General features: G+C 27.4%; 1 protein-coding gene across 4 annotated transcripts in view; it reads left to right on the top strand.

Moving 5' to 3' along the window:
* LOC136091345 (TNF receptor-associated factor 6-B-like) overlaps window positions 1-19265 on the top strand; it is a 106215-nt gene that overhangs the window by 47173 nt on the left and 39777 nt on the right. For 3 of the 4 annotated variants that reach the window (XM_065818802.1, XM_065818799.1, XM_065818800.1), the window contains 2 exons: window positions 2988-3071; window positions 3161-3238. In XM_065818802.1, the coding sequence (XP_065674874.1) occupies window positions 3051-3071; window positions 3161-3238 (99 nt within the window). In that variant the 5' untranslated portion in view covers window positions 2988-3050. Of the gene's footprint in view, window positions 1-2987; window positions 3072-3160; window positions 3239-8703; window positions 15001-19265 lie in introns of those variants that run through there. The other variant, XM_065818801.1, reaches the window with a different exon arrangement.

Raw genomic sequence — 19265 nt, 5'->3', positions numbered from 1 at the left:
AAAATTGTTCTCTTTAAATACTATTTTAACTTTATGTACTGCAGTCCGTTTTTTAGTTTAAATACTTTGATCTAACGGTAGTAAACGACCAGGGCTTTGGCCGGGGCTAGGTTTGAAAACACATAGCCATGACCAGGGCCAGGTTTATGATCAGGGCCGCATAAAATTAATATGCTATGTGTTATCAAACCTAGCGCCAGCCCAGACACCGGTCGTTTACTATCTAATTAAATTTTTTTAATTAACGGAATGCTTACTTAAATATACGTACTATTCTGTTACCCAATGAGTTACGGACGAACTCTTTCATGATTTTACCAGGCCCTTTTTTAGGGTGAATAATTAATGCTTTTAACATTATTTATTAGGCAAAAGCCTACAACAGTTTAAAACGGCAAATAAATGTTATAAATTAAAAATAAGGAAATGGTGCTACAACGCAATTTTTGCAATTTTAAGTAAAATGAAGACTGTAAAACTATAATAAATATAACTTATAAAATTACAAAATTTGAAGTTTACTGAAGTTAATTATTTGCATATACTTTTATTCGTTATTAATTCGGGAGTTATGTCTGCTATGATTCCTTGTCAAACAGGAACAAATAAGTAACGGCAGCGACAGAATTAAATTCAATAATAATATATAACAGACTTATAAAAGGCTTAGTTAGAGTTTAAAAAAAAAAAGTTTTAAAGTTTAGAGTTTTAAAGAAAAGAGTTTATAAGTTTAGAGCTTAAAATATAACTTAGTTTTAGGTGTCTGTCACTTTTTTTTTTTTTTTTTACGGCATTTATTTTTAGAATAATAACTATAATTAGAAGTGGGGCGTTGTGAGTTTTTTTATGATAAAAATTAAAACTATTATTGATACTTTAACATTTTATTAATTTAATTAAAGTTATATGAGGTCATCATAAGGTCTTCCATATATTTATTTTCCAATTAAGTACTTTGTAAAGAAGGCTAAGGTTCTCTTATGCAAAACCTTTGGGATTAAGAGTTGACATATTTGCTTTAAATCAAAAATATAAAAATGAGTTTAATTTTTTAGACTGTAAAATACTTTGCTTTTAAAAAGTTTCAAAAACTAATATAATTTCAAAACGTTTTTTGAATATACAAGTTAATAACTACAACAACAATGATCATTATTACTTATGATGTTATGATGTCATGATTTACGGTGATGATGATGATCATCATCTTTATTATCTTTGTCATCATATAAAACTTTTAGACGTGTTTCTAGACGAAAAATAACCTGGAGGGAACATATAGGTTTAATTGAAGATAAAATATCGAAAATTTTAGGTATCAAAGCTAAGCAATTATTAAATCGATCTTCTTTAAAAAAAGTTTACTTTTCTTTTATTCATTGCTACTTAAGTTATGCGAATATTGTTTGGTGTGCCACTAACGCGAATAAAATAAAAAAAATTGCTTAGCAAACAAAAACAGGTTATAATTATAGATTGTTTAATTGTAGATCGTTTCTTATACACACAAATACTATTTAATAAATTCAATATCCTAAATGTATATAAGCTAAACCTCTATGATGTTCTAATTTTCATGTTAAAACTTAAGGAAAATATATTACCAATCTTATTTTATTTAATTTTTGAAAATATAAATCACATACACCGTACTAGATTTTAAAAATAAAACTGCATTCAATCCAAAACTTATTATTCCTCTACTTAATTCTCTATTGTAAATTGAGAACTAAAGTTGTGGAACATAACATTGAATTCTTTATTGTAAACCAAGGAACAAAGTTATGGAACATAACATTAAATTCTCTATTGTAAATCGAGAACCAAAGTTGTGGAACATATCATTAAATTCTTTATTGTAAACCGAGAACCAAAGTTGTGGAACATAACATTAAACTCTCTATTGTAAACCGAGAACCAAAGTTGTGGAACATAATATTAAATTCTCTATTGTAAACCGAGAACCAAAGTTGTGGATCATAACATTAAATTGTCTATTGTAAACCGAGAACCAAAGTTGTAGAACATAGCATTAAATTCTTTACTGTAAACCGAGAATCAAAGTTGTGAAACATAACATTAAGTTCTCTATTGTACACCGAGAACCAGAGTTGTGGAACATAACATTAAATTCTCTATTGTAAACCGAGAACCAAAGACGTGGAACATAACAATAAATAATGAACTGAAAACAAGTTATTCTCTAAACCAATTCAAAACAAAACTTAAGCAATTACTTTTGTTACCTAAAAATGAATTAATAAAGCTTTTTTTTAATAAAGCTTCTATAAATTTGAAATCAATAATTAATAGTTATTTAATTAATTACTTTACATTATTTATACATAATTAGTTAATATATGTGCATATACTTTTAATATTTCAAATGATAATCTTCTTTTTAAGGAATTTATTTTTATTTTTGAGTTATTAATCTTTTATTTTTTTGCTGGTTATTTGCTTTTACTTAGTTGGCTATAAAAAGTATGATAAGTTTAAGTAAATTAGTTAAACTTTAAATTGCTTTATTAATAAAAGGTTTTTAAAAAAAAAAATATTTTTTTTTTTTTCAAACCAATTTTTAAATGTTATTTTTGTCATTTAAATATTTTAATAAATTTTTTTTTTTTTTTTACTTTACAAAAAACTCTTTAATCCTACTCTATGAAAAACTATAAACTCAAAACACTATGCAATATATTTACATTTTCCTTTATAATATTAAATCAGAGAAATATATATTGAAACTATAATTTATTGTTAAAACATATTTTATTTAGTAATGACGCATTTTTTGGAACTTAACAATAAGACTCAATTTGTCTTACGTTACGATTGTAAATTTTTTTTATCGATAAAAAATGCAAATAAAAAAAAAATCATTATTATCATTATTATCATCATAAGTGATAAGTGCGTTAAAAGAAAAGTTGTTAATCAAATCAAAATTATGTAAAAACTAAATTTTTTTGTAAAATTACATTTAGACTCACTTGAAAAATTGCGAGTATTTACCACTTTGAATCAATGAATCAGTGAATCAATGTGGCATGAATATTTTGCGTAAAGAGGTTTGGATAGTAATCAAAAAAACTGTTTTATTTTTAAAAAAATATTGTATTGCGTGCGGTAAGTAAACTTTTTTCACATTTATTTATAGATGTCTTTCCATATCACTGATAGTTGCCCTAATACAATTGTTCCTTGTCAATACTTCAACATTGGATGCAATTTCAAGGTAAGAAATTAAGTTATTTGAATATAAAAATTTTTTAAATTCCCAAACATTGAATGAGCAAAATATGATGGTGTCAAACGTAAACGTTCTTTAACCTCTACTTTGAGCAAGACTTCACAAGAATAATATACTGTAAAAGTTGTCAACTCTTGCTTGTCATGACAAAAATTCAATCTATAAATTATAATTTTCATTTTAAAATTGGTGTTTGAAAGTTATACACTAGAGATTTTTTATAGACTTGACGCTTCGGGTTTATATGCATTGTATATAGACGTTCGGGTCTATATCAAGCGTCAAATCTATAAAAAAGCTTCTAGTCTATAACTTTTGATTATTAATTTTGAAATATTAGTTCATTTTATACATTAATAAAAGGTTTTGTTTCGGAAAAGCAGTTTTTTTACTAAAAAGCGATGTTTATTGTTGTTTTACTTAGATTAGTCTATTTTAAAGTACTTTATATAAAAAATGGTAGTGTACCTTTCATTTTTAAAACTTTTATTATTTTAAAAAAAAAAATATATCAACATTCACAATTTAATAACACATTCTTAAGGATCCACCACCATAATCACCACCAATTTTAATGAGAAATTCATCATTTTTTATATTGGAATGCTGTACCAAATTTTCGCTATTAAATTTTAAAATAATTTATATTAATTTTAAAAATTAAATAGTTTGATTTTATTAAGCAACAACATTAGTAATGGTAACATATATAGTTCTCGAAATGGAGAGAAAAACGTAACGGGATGATATTTGGTAAATTAAAAAAGCCATCTCGTTTAATCATTGTTATTTATAGAGATTTATAAAATAGTGGCGGGATGGTTTGTACTTTAAAACAAAGTGACTGTAATTCATCTTTCCCACCTCGAGCACTCTGTATATTTATATATATATATATATATATATATATATATATATATATATATATATATATATATATTTTATATACTTTTATATATCTTTTTTTATATCTTCTCCGTATATTCTACAAATTAGATTTAATTTGGCTGCCTGGTCCGTGTTTTAAAGATGTCTAAATATAATTATCATGTAAGAGAAATAAAAAATGTGTCTTAAAAAAAAATTACTGGTCTCTAGAATCAACTTTAAAAAGACATTGATAAAATGAAGAAAGCAAAACAACTTACTTTTAGCAAAAAAAAATTAGTTTTATTATAATACAGCTGATTAAAAAACACAACATTTCAAAAGAAAAAGCCACGTTTCAATTTAAAAACGTTCGTTAAAAATCATAATTTCAACAACAAAATTTGTGATATATAGATTTATCTGCCAACTCTGAAATAAATCGCTCACTGCTCTTTTACAGAGGTTTTCTGTATCTTTTGAGCGTCAAAATATATTTTGACCAAATTTGAAGCCTTATTACAATTTATAATGGGATTCAAGATAATATTTTTTTTCTTTTTAAAAATTACTTTACCTCAATCAAGAGTATGCAGGGGGGGCGTTTTTCAAGGGTATTTCTACTCTTGTTTGCAAATTACATTGTTTTTGCTTGAAATTAAAGTTAATTTTATTTAGAGACTAATTAAAAATGATCTAATATAAAACTAATGGCATAAACAGGATAATTTAGACAAATAAGTCTCAATAAATTATGTCAATTTTCTAATAATTTGTTTAATTTTAACAATTGGTTAGACTTCCTGGATAAATGGTCGTGATCAAGTTAAAAATTTGGTAGAGGTAAACAAAAAGATGGCATGTGCAATTGTGCTATTTGCTGCCTAGGGCAGTATACTAAAAGTAGAAGTACACATAATCTTTCTGAATTCACCTACGTAGAATCTGAAAAGATTACATTCAAAAAAAGAATTTTATTTTTCTCAGAATGCTGTCAAATTGTTGGTCCTGGTATTCGACATCCTTGCAGGAAAAAAAAAACTGTTCAAAATCTTCACTCCTTAATCACTTCAAAGAAGCAAAATATCGCTAACAGAATTGTTTCTTGTGAGCTAAAAAAAATATTTGTTGTTGGTGATAGTATAAAAATAAAACTTGCAACATGAGGAAAAGCTCTTCCTGTTAAAGTATAGAGAGACCGATCACCTAAAAGGCATATAAGAAGTAAAACAATGATGAACTTGAAGATAAATCATGATCTTCCAAATTGTGCAGTGTTTGGAATAATGAAAGAGATAAGAAAAGATGTTGGATGATCTGGAATACAGGAGAACACCTATACTGAAGCTACAAACAGGTCACGCTACTTGAATATGTTTTACAATGTGATAAAATGTCAGCTCAAGATCGGTAAAAACTGTTTAAAAAAAGATATTGTTTTATGTACTGACACCGGGGTCATCAAACTGATTATCTTAGGCATAGCTCAAAATATAGAAGATAATCATCACAAATTGAAAACACTTATCTAACTCCTTCAACTCAATCAATTGAAATTTAACTTGGCTTCTGACCTCAAAATGATTGTCATCATCAAATTGATTGTCATCATCAATGCAATACCTATAAATTATTTTCTATAATGAAGGGTCACGGTGGAAAATACTCGTGTTGCTATTGTGATGGGCCATGGATGAAAAAGGAGTTCAAAGTTAATTCCACCACCTGAATATCATATTTATGAACACCATGTTAGTAAATTTATTGATTTCCTCTTCACTGATAAAAATCTAAAGGAGTTTCTTGAAAAGATAACGGTTGATCAGGCATGGCTATAATTGTAGTGGTTTTGATTGATCTAAATGTGCCATGGTTTTAAGATCAGTGAACGAAATCACACTTTATTCTCCATTTGAATATCTGAAATGTATTGAAACCCTGAGGAGGTTTAAAGAAGGTACTTCGATGCTTTTTAAATTTTTTTAACACTTCTTAGAGCGTTTTTAATTCAATTAGTACAGATAGGGAACTATTGACCCACCAGTCTAAATAAGATTAGGAGACACGAATATGTTAATAATATTATTTTCAGCAAGTTAATGTTTCGTTAAATTTTGTTTGATTTAGTAGCTGAATGCTGTTTTGGGACAAAACTCGATATATCCTACAAAGAAAAAATAGAAAAGTTTGTGGAGTCCATGCTTCACTTAAAAGTATATGTCCATGACGTATTCGCAATGATGATTTCACTTGGATGGAGGTTTCACATAATCAGGTCTCATCTCAAGGATCTCGATAGGCAGAAAATTCCGCTCGGTATTACATCAGAACAAACATTGAAGCATTTCAAGATTGAAAAAATACATATTTCTTTTTCATTTTTGTAACATATTATAATTTTTAAAATACTGTTTGTGGCATTTCATTTGTCTAAAAGTTATCGGAGATTTATTCATGTTTTGTGTGTGAAAATTTCTTGCATTCCTAATAGATTTTTGACAAGAAGATAATTGCAACTAAAATTTTGAGGAAAAATATTTGAGGAAAAATATTTTTTGAAAAGAACAAATCTTTGTCTTGAATTGAAGCATAACTTCTAATAAGGTTTCAAATTTTATTAAAATATATTTTAACGCTCAAAACATACAGCCACATAAAGTTTAGGATCCCCTCATTTTTTGAAGGTTTTAAATATTAATGAAAAAATTTGAGGTCTTTAATTCGTTTTCAACAGTTTCATGTCATTTCAACATATTTCATGTCAACCTGCTCAAAAGAGCGGTTAAAAAATATCTGAAGTAAAAAAAAACTTCAACTTAAAACCTCTAAAAATGAGCATTGCGCTGCAGCTTACATAAAGTTTGAAATATTAAACTTACAAAAATTCAAGTTAAATTCAAGCTGAGCTTCATAAAATAGTAATCGAATAATACTTCAAATTTCCTGTTTTATAACTGTTGACTGTGCATGTTCAGAATAAAGTTCCAATAAGTATTAATTTGAAACTGTCGTGTAAGGGATAACGTATCGTTAACTAAATAATTAACAAGAAACGGTAATATTTGACTCTAGATCTTCAAAAAATTTGATTGTCTTATTCTATTCCATTTTTATTCGATTACAGCACATGACAAATTGTTAGTAAAACAATTTTAAAATCTGAGAAATGAAAATGAATTCGAATTAAAGTTTATATTTTTTTATTATAACCTAACTAACTTAGTTTATTAATTTATAATTTTAATAATAAATATAGTGCAATTATTTAAGCCTTTAGAGCAGCTATGCTTATTATTACATTCTGTTTTAAAAACAATAACGAAATGTGTGAATATAACAAACTATTATAAATAAAATTTAACTCCTTATTCAATTAAGTACACGTAAATTTAAAAAGTTAAGTAAAAATGTTTTGCTTTTTTTATGACTACCTTGACTTAAAGTTAATACCATAAGAAATAATTAAAATCAAAACTTAAAACTCATGCAAGTACCTAACTATAATTGTTTTCATTAGTCCAAACATGAGTTCAAAATGATGTTTGGAAAACCAACGAGAGACATAGATATAGGAAGAACATGGGGGTTTGGTGCATCAAAAAGAAAAAGAAAAACTGAAACAGAGAAATCAAACCATGCTATAAATTCCAGTATGATGAAATGTCTGAAGTAATCCCTTTCAACTATTACTGCTCCAGAGTCCTTTGATGAACCTCGTGGCCAAGTTTCTTTGTTTTCTGAAACATAAACCAGCTTCAGAGTCAAATGTAATACATTTGACTCTGAAGGCTGTGGCTAAAGAGTTTGAACGCAAGAAAGATTTGGCAAGTGAAAAAAATTGAGTAAATCAAGAGCAAGCATTTCATTTGAGCGATATTATAAACTATAATGATTATTTATAAACAATAAATAAATGTGCAGGAAAACGAACGTTTCCAATAACCGACCCTCAGCGTTATGATTTTATTTAAAACAACCCCCAATAAAATATAGAGAAATCTGATGAAAGTTACTTCAATGAGGAAAATAACAGACAGTTTTCTAAATTCTATTTTACGCGAAAACTGATAAACGGCAAAACTAAACGCAGCAGATGGTAAGTTTGCTCCTTGTCGAAAGATAAAGTTTATTTTCTTGTAGGCTTTTTTCGCAAACACAGACTCAGATGGTGAAAAAAGGATGTTGTGACTGGAAAAATCTGAGTCGGATATTGCATAGAAATTAAAAAACAAGAATGCACGGTTAAATGGATGGAATTTTATAAAAGAATCAAAAACGGAAAAACAATACATGAGGAAAACGAGGGATTTATTAAAAATACATCAATCATTACATCAATCATTACAAAACGTATATCATTTGGATTGGCTGTTTGTATATAACAATTAATGTCCCCCTTGGGAATTTATATAAATAGCGAGTTTATTGAAGTCTTGCTCTCTTGGAGTAACCTATAAAACAACAACGGACTCGAGCAACTATAGCTGTGATCTACAATATTCTTTGTGTTTATCGCATATTTGTATAATAATATTATTTAATATATTAATAAATTGAACTCGTTTTACAATACCACTCTTAAGTACTACAACATGGAGCCCACGGAGAATACGAAGAGAATATTTTGAAGTCCTGAAGTCCACGATAGAGACTAAAAGACAAAATTAAAGGAGCGATATATAAAGAAAAAGTTGTGATCAATTAATCAGCTAAGTGAATTTATTATTTGTTTATGTGAATTTTTATTAAAGATATACATTTAGATTTATTTACAATTAAGTTTCAACTTTTGGATTGTTTGCCGATCGTTAACTACAAATTGTTATTCCTTATTATAGTTGTTTAGGTGATAATTGCATTTATTGTTGTTTTGAAATATCATTTATCAATTAAGAAATTTATTAAAGATACTAAGGAATTTAGTTAAGAATATATTAGGAAAATTATTAAATATATTATCAAGAAAATTATATAAGATATAATTAAGAAAATTATTTAGGATATTATTGAGAAAATTATTTAAGATATAATTAAGAGAACTATTTAGGATATTATTGAGAAAATTATTTAAATATTATTAAGAATTGAGGTCATAAAATTCATTTATTAAGTATAATTGTACAAAAAGTTATTTATGTTAATATATAAAGTCGAGGTCAAAGGTTATATTATTATTTATTATTATATTTGCTACGAGGGTTCAATTTGACTGGACATTTTGTTGATACGAGGTTTTATTGATTCATTCATCGAGGTCTCAATTTGAAAAGTCCATACAGTTCTAATTAAAGCCATATACCATTTATATATATAATATAGTTATTTATTTCTTTCCTTAATCTTATTATGTCTAATCTTGCTAATAAACGTAGAGGACGAACGGTGGCCGTCAATTCAGTCAGGCGAGTTTTCGAGCAAGCTAACAATCTTATGGTTGGTGGTTTGCACGAGGATTGCTTGAATGAGTTGACGAGTCTGAAAAATACAGCCATCAATAAGTATTTGAAAATTACACAGTTTGATTGCAATATATCATCGTTGATTGAGGTGGATGAGGAGTTAGAGCAAGAAGAAATTAGGAGTACAGAGTTTACCATTTTTTATAAGCAATCTATTTTAAGTATAGAAAATTTTATTAATAAACATAATGTAGATATTATAAGTTCAAATAAGTTTATTAGCAAGACAGTTAAGCTGTCTTGCTAATAAACTTATAAACAAAGATTTCTAAATTAAGAGCGGGCTCTTAAATTAGAAATCTTTGACGGTAAACAAGAAAATTGGCAAACTTTTTATGAAAATTTTGATTGCGCTATAAATAAGAATATGGAATTGCCTGATATACAAAAAATGACTTATCTCAGAAATTTAGTTAAAGGTCAGGCGTTATCTGCAATTACAGGATTAATCTTATCTAATGAAAACGATTCAGTAGCTTTGAATATATTAAAAAATAGATTTTCCAATAAGCAATTATTAATTTCAATTCATATGAAAAAATTGTTATCACTAGAAAAAATTAAGGATGTTAAAAATATAAGCGAATTACGAAAAATGTTTGATACAATAGAAATACAAATTCGGAGTTTAGAAAATTTATCAGTAGATGAAAATATGTATGGATCAATTTTAATTCCTATCTTATTAGAAAAATTACCAGAGGAATTAAATTTAATTATAAATAGAGAATTAAATGGGAGTCAAGCTTGGAATATATTTAACGTTTTAGAAATATAAAAAAATGAAATCAGTGCCAGAGAAAATACGCGTAGTAATTATGAAAATTTTAGAAGTCCCATACATGCAAATACTCTATACGCTAACGGGATAGATAATCGGTTTAGTAACAAGTTTAAACAGAATTTAAGGCAAAATAATTTCCGTAATCAAAATTTTTCTACAAATTTAATTACATGTGTTTATTGTTTAAAAAATCATAAATCTCATTATTGTAACTTAGTGACAGATGTTTTAGCTAGAAAAGCTTAGCTAGAAAAGCTAGCTAGAAAAAGTATTTTAATTGAAAAAAGATGTTGCTTTCGTTGCCTACGCGAAAGTCACTCGAGTAAAAGTTGTAGATCAAACTTTTTATGTTTTAAGTGTAACAAGCCTCACCATATATATATTTGTGAGTTTTAAAGAGAATAATAAATTTGATAATAACTCTAAAACAGGACAGTTAACAGCTGTTGCTGATGTTTCTTCTAAAATTAATCAACGTGTTTTACTCCAGACAGCCTGGGGAAAAGTCAAAAGTAATAAGTCCCGATTTAATTATTGCCGTCTTCTCTTCGATAACTGTTCCCAATTAAGTTACATTACGCCTTCTTTATGTAAAAAATTAAATTTTAAAATAATAGATTCTAAAGAAATTAATATCAAAACTTTTGGAAATAATAATACAAATGAAATTTTAGATAGAGTTAAAGTTTATGTTCAAGGTAATGACGGAGATGATATTGAAATTATATGTTTTGTAAAAGAAATTTTTCTCCGTTAAATGGCCAGTATATAGAAACTGCGTGTAAAAATTATAAGCATTTAAAATACTTAAAGTTAGCAGACTATCATAGAGATAATGAATATTTAGAAGTTGATATTTTAATAGGTGCCGATTACTATTGGTCAATAATTGAAAATAAGATAATAAGAGGGTTTAAAGGCCCAAATGCGATAAAGTCTCAGGTAGGATACTTAGTCAGTGGTCCTATCACGGTTAAGAATAATAATAAAGTAGATTGTTCTGTTCTGTCTTCGCATGTTTTAAAAGTCGAAGCAGAATTATATAATGATAAAACATTTTTAAAAGACAAGTTTTCAACTATTTGGAATAAAAGCGAAGATAATATTAGCGACAATCTAGTTGTCGAACATTTTCGCAAAAGCATTAAATTTGAAAATAATAGGTATACTGTAGAACTACCCTTTAAGGAAAATCATCCTTTGTTATGCGATGATTATAGTTTATGTTTAAAAAGATTCAAATAATTAGAGAAAAAGTTTTTAAAATATTATTTGATTCATATAATGATATTATAAAATAACAATTATTAAATGGAACGGTAGAGCAAGTTTTAAGCAATAAATCTAAGATCGGACTTGTTCATTATTTACCTCATAGACCAGTTATAAGAGAAGATAAAGTTACAACTAAGTTGTGCATTGTATTTTATGCGAGTGCGACAAGCTCAGGTCCCTCCCTAAATGATTGTTTACATTCAGGTCCTTCTTTAACAACTATACTAAATGGAGTTTTGATACGTTTTCGTGTAAATAGGATAGCATTTAATGCAGATATTGAAAAAGCTTTTTTGAACATTTCAATATCTCAGAAACATCGCGATTTCATACGATTTTTATGGTATGAAAATATTATTAATTTAGATATAAAAAATTTAAAAAATCATAAATTAGTAACATATAGATTATGTCGTGTCTTATTGGAGTCACTTCTTCTCCTTTTCTTCATTCAGCAACTTTAATTAAACACGCCGAACGTTATTTAAGTTCTGATCCAATATTTGTAAGTCGATTACTAAATTCTATTCACGTTGACGATTTAAGTTTTTGCTCTGATTCTGTAATTGAATGTTTTAATTTTTATAAAAAATGTCGTTCCCGGCTAGGTGAAGCTGGTTTTAATTTAAGATAATTTGAATCTAATTCGGTCGAATTAGATAAGTTAATAAATGAAACGAATTTTCAGAGTCAAAATATTACTAAAGTGTTAGGTTTAACATGGAACAAGAAATTAGATTTATTTATTTTTTCATTTTTTGAGTAATTTAAGATTGTCGTCCCTTTTCCAACAAAAAGAGACGTGCTTATTTCTACAGCAAGTTTTTTCGATTCCTTGGGACTAATAAACCCAGTAATTGTACGTTTAAAAATTTTATTTCAACAAATTTGTATTTCTAAAGTAGGATGGGATTGTAAAATTAATAAAGATTTATTAAAAGTATGGCAAGATATTTATAAGGATTTTGGTTCTGTACAGTCGACTTGTGTACCTAGATGTTATTTTTTTTCAAATCGAGTGCAAGTTGCACGCGATTTGAACTTTATGGTTTTAGTGATGCTAGTTTAAAAGCCTTTATGTGTTGTATATATTTATGATGTATTTTTAATGAGAACAAACAGTGTTTTTCTCTTGTTACTTCAAAATCTAGAATAGCCTCGCTAAGTAAATGCACAATACCTCGATTAGAATTAAAAAGTTGCTTGATGCTTGCAACACTTATTTCAAAAGTAGTTAAAGTAAACAAAAGTAGGAACTCTCATCAATTATTCTTCTTTCTAAAATTAAATTATTTTCAGATTCTTATATTTGCATACATCGGATAAAAATTCTAATAAAATTTATGAAACATTTATTCAAAACCTTCTTGAAAAAATTAGAGATTTATTTGACTTTTCCTTTTAGGATTACGTCGAAACATATCGTGATCCTGCGGATATTATATCACGAGGTTCAAATATTGAAAATTTAATTAATAGTCAGTTATGGTTTAATGGACCCAAATTTCTTTATACTCCAGATGTTTGGCCTTCCTTTGATCAAAATAAATTAATAAAACCTCCAGAGGAAACAAAAATATTACTAATAACTAATGAATCGTACATAGACTTAAAATTTATTGATATAACTATTTTTAATTCATACTCCCGTTTAATACGAGTAACTGCTTATATTCTAAAATTCGTATCTTGCTTAAAAAATACGCAAGTACGAAATAACAATCTTTTACTTTCTTCTTTTGAATTAAGAAACGCCAAAATAATTTGGATTAAATTTATCCAACAAAATATATATAGTTCTAATAATTATAAACAACTAATAAATGATTTAGGATTTTTCTTTGATAGCGAAGGAATAATAAGATTTAGGGGGCGATTGGGAAATGCTCCAATTAGTTACAATATTAAATTTCCAATATTTCTTCCAAAGGAAAGTCCATTTACTGAATTAATTATTTTACATTGCCATGAAAGTGTTAAGCACAACGGCGTAAAAGAAACGCTAAACCAAATTAGATTGGAATTTTGGATACCAAAAGTTAGAAATTTAATTCAAAAATTAATTAAAAAATGTTTTTTGTGTCGAAGGTACGAAGGCAAAACTTATAGTTATCCTAATGTTCCTCCGTTACCTTTAAGTAGAGTAAACGATGATTATGTTTTTAAGTTCACAGGAATTGATTACTGTGGACCATTATTTGTGAAAAATATATATTCTGAAGGAGAAATATTTAAGTATGGGATACTTTTAGCTTCTTGTGCTAATACACGTTTTATACAATTAGATTTAGTTCCTGATTGTTCAGCTTTGGCGTGTATTCGAGGGTTGCGAAGACTCATTAGCAAATTTGGCGCACCCTACGAAATTATTAGTGAAAATGGATCGTGTTTTACAGCCGATGAAACACAACAGTTTGCATCCTCAAGAGACATTTTATGGCACTTCAATGTTGCAGCCGCTCCGTGAAGGGGAGGGGATTCTTTGAACGTATGGTACGTTCAGTTGAGAGAGTTCTTAGAAAAATATTGAAAACTGCAAGATTATCTTACGAAGAAGTACTCACAATTTTTGCAGAAATCGAAGTCGTTATGAACAATCGTCCGTTAACGTTTTCGTATGAAGAACCGGGAGACGAACCATTAACTCCAAATCATCTCGTGTTTGGCAAAAGAATAAGTTCAGAAACATTATTAATAAAAAACAGTTATGTAAATATATAGACATAAAAAAGCGCGTTGTATATAGAAACTCTATTTTAGAATATTTTTGGAATAGGAGGCGCAATGAATATTTAACAGAGCTTCGCGAATTTCATAAAAGTTTTAATAAAAGTGGAAGTAAAAATATTATAAATAAAAGCGATGTAGTGACAATCCAAGATTTAAATTTGGTTCGTGGTTTATGGAAAACATGCGTTGTTGAAAAACTTTTACCGTCAACAAACGGACAAGTGCGTGCAGCAAATGTACGATATATCTCCGCTGGAAAAATTATGTAATTGACTCGTCCAGTTAACAAGTTGTGTTTACTGGAAGAAAATAAAGTTAGTTCTGTCGAAACTACGTTTGTTAATAAAAGTAACATTCAGCTATTCGTGACTACTGTTGGTGGCGGGAGTGTTGCGCTAATCAAATTGTAATAAACGTAAATCATTTGGATTAATTGTTTGTATATAACAAATAATGTCCCCCTTAAGAATTTGTATAAATGGCGAGTTTATTGAAGTCTCGCTCTCTTGGAGTAACCTATAAAACAACAACGGACTCGAGCAACTCTAGCTGTAATCTAGAATCTTCTTTGTGTTTATCGCATATTTGTATAATAATATTATTTAATAAATTAATAAATTGAACTCATTGTACAATACCACTCTTAAGTACTACAACAAAAACAGCGATATAGATCTTTTCGAACTTTATCAAGGAGTGTAAATTTTAAAACTCACTTTACAAGAAAATGTAAATGATGCAAACTTATACAATACATTTTAGAAAATAATTTTGAAGAAATATCTCTAAATCTTTACATAACAATCAGAATCATGCTCACAATTCCAGTAAGAGCAGCTTCTGCTGAGAGAAGTTTCTCAATGTTGAAACTGATTAAGACCTATTTAAGGAGCACGATGAGCCAAGAAAGACTCTTTTCATTCATTATGTCTGTTTTATTAATTATGTATGTTTTATTCATTTTGTCCATTGAAGTTAAAATAGCAGAAGGTGAAAGTTATGACACAATTTTAAAAAGTTTCAGCGTGGCTAAAATCCGAAAAATTTATCTTTTTAATTTGTGTATGTTCGTGTAATTATTGTTATTAATTCATATCATAATTAGCAACGAAGCTTATATGCTCCTCCTTAATTTTTTAATCTAAATTTTAAAACTTATAATGAAACCTAGTATTTAAATATTAAAAACAATTTGAATACCTACATCAAAATTAAGTGTAAAATAAATATGTTTAAAATAATTAACAATAGCAACTCTGACTTGTGTTTATAACTTTCAATAAAATATAGTGCTCAATAAAAATTTAATCCCAGAGATTCGGCCAAATCAAGGTTTGTTTTTATTAGTTGTTTTTTTTAAAAGGACCTTGCAAGGCTAAATTTGCCGACGTCCACAATATGTCTAGCGCCGCCGTTGCTCTTATTAGTATAAATGTAGTTATCAATCATTTTTTAAATACAATGAATTCATTTCCTTTTAGCTGATGTAGAAAATGTAATTTGCAATTACATTTTCTACATCAAACAAATTCAAATGCGTGTATAAAACTATTCCGCGAGCAATGTCATATCTTATATTACAATCATTATTCCGCGAGCAATGTCATATCTTCTATTACAATCATAATTTTGCGCTACATCATATTTAAAACCAGTCTTAATTCTTATTTAAACGAAGAAAAAAAAGTATTAAAATAAAATTAGATTATTAAAAAAAAGTATTTAGCATTATATAGCATTAGACTTATAATTTTGTTGTTAAAAAAAACATTTAAAAGAATCAAGAATCAATACAAGGCATTAAGGTGTTTGTGCTAAATAATCAAAAACTCGACCTCTTTGTTTTTTTTAATTTCTTTTATAATTCGTGGCTTACTCTTATATGGATTATAGTTTTCGCCTTAATTGTTAATTATATTTACGACAAAAATTTATATAAGTCTTCTTATCTCAGGAGGAGAATAACTACATTGTAATATAATCAAAAATTTAAAGTACTTGTGGTTGACTTTCATTGGAGAAGCTTGTTTGAATAATTTATACAAGTATAGAAAAATAATAGAATATGTTATTAGTTTTTTTTTCTTTTAATGTTTTGTTTACATTTGACATAATGCATATAAATTACATATTTTTCAAATACAAACAAGGTTCAAACAGAAGATCACGATGATCTTATCGTCAGAGGCCTTTTACAAAAAGTGTACGTAAAATAGTATAAAAACTCCTTTGTACAATAAGAGGACGTAAAAAATAACTTAGAAACATATCGTACTTAGATAAATGAAAATAATTTGTAAACAAGTATAAAACAAAACATAAACATACATGACAATAAAAATTATTTTTTACCTCAAGGTAAATAAAAAATATTCTAGAATATTTTCCAAGATATAGAGAATGAGATTATTTAAGTTATTTTTAAAAACAGGATAAGTTAGGGGTAAGCCGAAGATAGGCAAATAACTTTGCTTCAGAGATAAGCTGAACGATAGGTGATACAGAATTGATTGAATTTTGTTCGACAGAGTGGTTCATATAAATAATAATTATTCCTCGAGTTAAACTTGCTTAATGGTTTCAAAATAAAAAGGTCTTTAAAAATTAAAGGAGATAAATCATACTTCCACATATAAACGAAAGGTAAATTTTTATATACGTTGAGTTTATATATATCGAGGATTTTCATTTGATTAAAAAATATTAAGGAATGTGAAAACCGATCTGCAGAATTAATTAATTAAACGGATTGCATGTTTCTGATGGCGGTAGAGACATTGTAACTTGCTTTTATTAGTGCTACCCAGGCAATAACTTTATAACTTATATAACTATGATTAAAAGAATAATAAAGTTTAGTTAAACTATTTTTATCTAAATGAGTACGCGCCTTATATAAAACTCCAATACTTTTTGAAACTTTCGAACAGACGTAGTTAATATGATGTTTCCATGGGATGTTCCCGTCAATGAAAACCCTCAAGTATTTAGTTACAGAATCACTTTTTATTTCAATATGTTCAATCAGAATTTTCGGTAGATTTGGGGGTAGAGAATATTTTTTGGAGAGCGTGTTGAAAAAAATCCATTTTGTTTTGCTTACATTTAATTTTAATTTGTTACTTTTAAACCATTTGATATGTTTTGAAGTTCTTTATTCATCATGGATAATAGTAGATAGATGTCACTGTTAGAGAGAAATAAGTTTGTGTCATCATCAAATATAATACTTAGAAGATTTAAGGCTTTATCCAAATCGTTTATATATTAGAAACAAAAGAGGGCCTTAGATGGAACGTTGCGGAACACCACAGCAAACATTTAAAAACTGTTTATGATTAATTTGATTACAAGAAACAAATTGTTTTATGTTAGATAAATAACTTTGAAACCATTTAATTACTCTTTCATTTTTTCCGTTATAATTAAGTTTATAAAGCAAAATATCATGATAAATATCGACAGTATCAAATGCTTTTGAAAGATCGATAAAAGTTCCTAATGTGAATTGAGATTTTTCAAAAAAATTGGAAATTTCACGTACCAACTCAATAATTGCATGCTCAATTGAGTTATTCTTTTTAAAGCCAAACTGATTGTTGTATAATAAATTATTTAAACTAAAATAATTAAATACTTGATTGAACATGATTCTTTCTAGTATTTTTGAAAATATACATAAGGTAAAGACAGGCCGGTATTTACTAATGTCAGATTTGTCACCATCTTTGAATAGTAGAATAACTTTAGCAATTTTTAATTGATCAGGAAAGATTTTTGTTCGATTGATGATTTAAAGACGTTAAAAAGGATATATTTTAATTGTTCAAAGCAATCTAAAATTATGTTACCATTGATTTCATCCGGTTTAACTGCTTTATTTTTAGTGTTTTAAATGCTTTTTCGAACTCATCAAATAGTAACTCTTTAGATAACTCATCCGAGTGAAAGCAATTCCATCGGTGAAAGATAACTCATCCGAGTAAATGCAGTTCCATCGGTACTAGGAAATTTTAAAATGAGGCTGCAGTGTTAGGAATTAATTTAGATAGTTTAGAGCTAATTTCAAGAAAAAAATTATTAAATTCGTGAGCTATTGTTTAAGAAATATATATATTATTGTTATTCATTTTGATCATGAGTGGCAGGGAACTTGAGCATAGCTTTGATTTACCCGTAATTTCTTTTATTATTTCCCAGGAGCGTTTACAATTATTATTTGCGTTATTGAGAATTTCAGAATAATAATGCTTTTTTAAGTTTTTTTGAACTTTTTCAAAAAGATTTTTGAAATCTTTGTATATTTTCTCATCGGCGAATGATTTGTTTTTTAGATATTTTATGTATAATTTCTATTTAACTTTTGGTGATTTTGTCAAACCTTTGGTAACTCAGGGAGAATTGATATTTTTTTAATTTATTGTTTTTCATATAAAGGGAAAATTGGCATCATAAACAGAGTAAAATGTATTAAAAAATTTATCATAAATGTTATTTGCGTTATCACTAAAGTCCATGTTCTTCCAATGAAGCAATGATAATTGTGTTTTAAATTGCTCAACATTTTTTGGGTTATAGTTGCGTAATCTAACTTTTGTGTTAGTTTAAATCATAATTTTAAAGTTGAAGTTAATGGTAAAAAAGATAGGGAAATGGTCAGATATGTCTGTTTTTAAGTTTTAAGCCACTGTTAAAAAAATCAGTTGTTTGAACGTTATAATTAGAGTAGCTGATTTTGGAGTTACTCTTGAAGGGCAATTTATTAAAGGGATGGCTCCCGTTTCGAAAATAGAATCATAAAAAATTTTAAATTTAATATCGGTTGAATAATGGAACCAATTTATATTAAAATCTTCTACAATGAAGTTCTTTTTTTTTGAAAGATGCCTTTTTTGGA

This window comes from Hydra vulgaris, chromosome 15 (genome assembly GCF_038396675.1).
Source record: "Hydra vulgaris chromosome 15, alternate assembly HydraT2T_AEP".
Taxonomy (NCBI): Eukaryota; Metazoa; Cnidaria; class Hydrozoa; order Anthoathecata; family Hydridae; genus Hydra; species Hydra vulgaris.
This window is presented reverse-complemented; position numbering and strand designations above follow the sequence as displayed.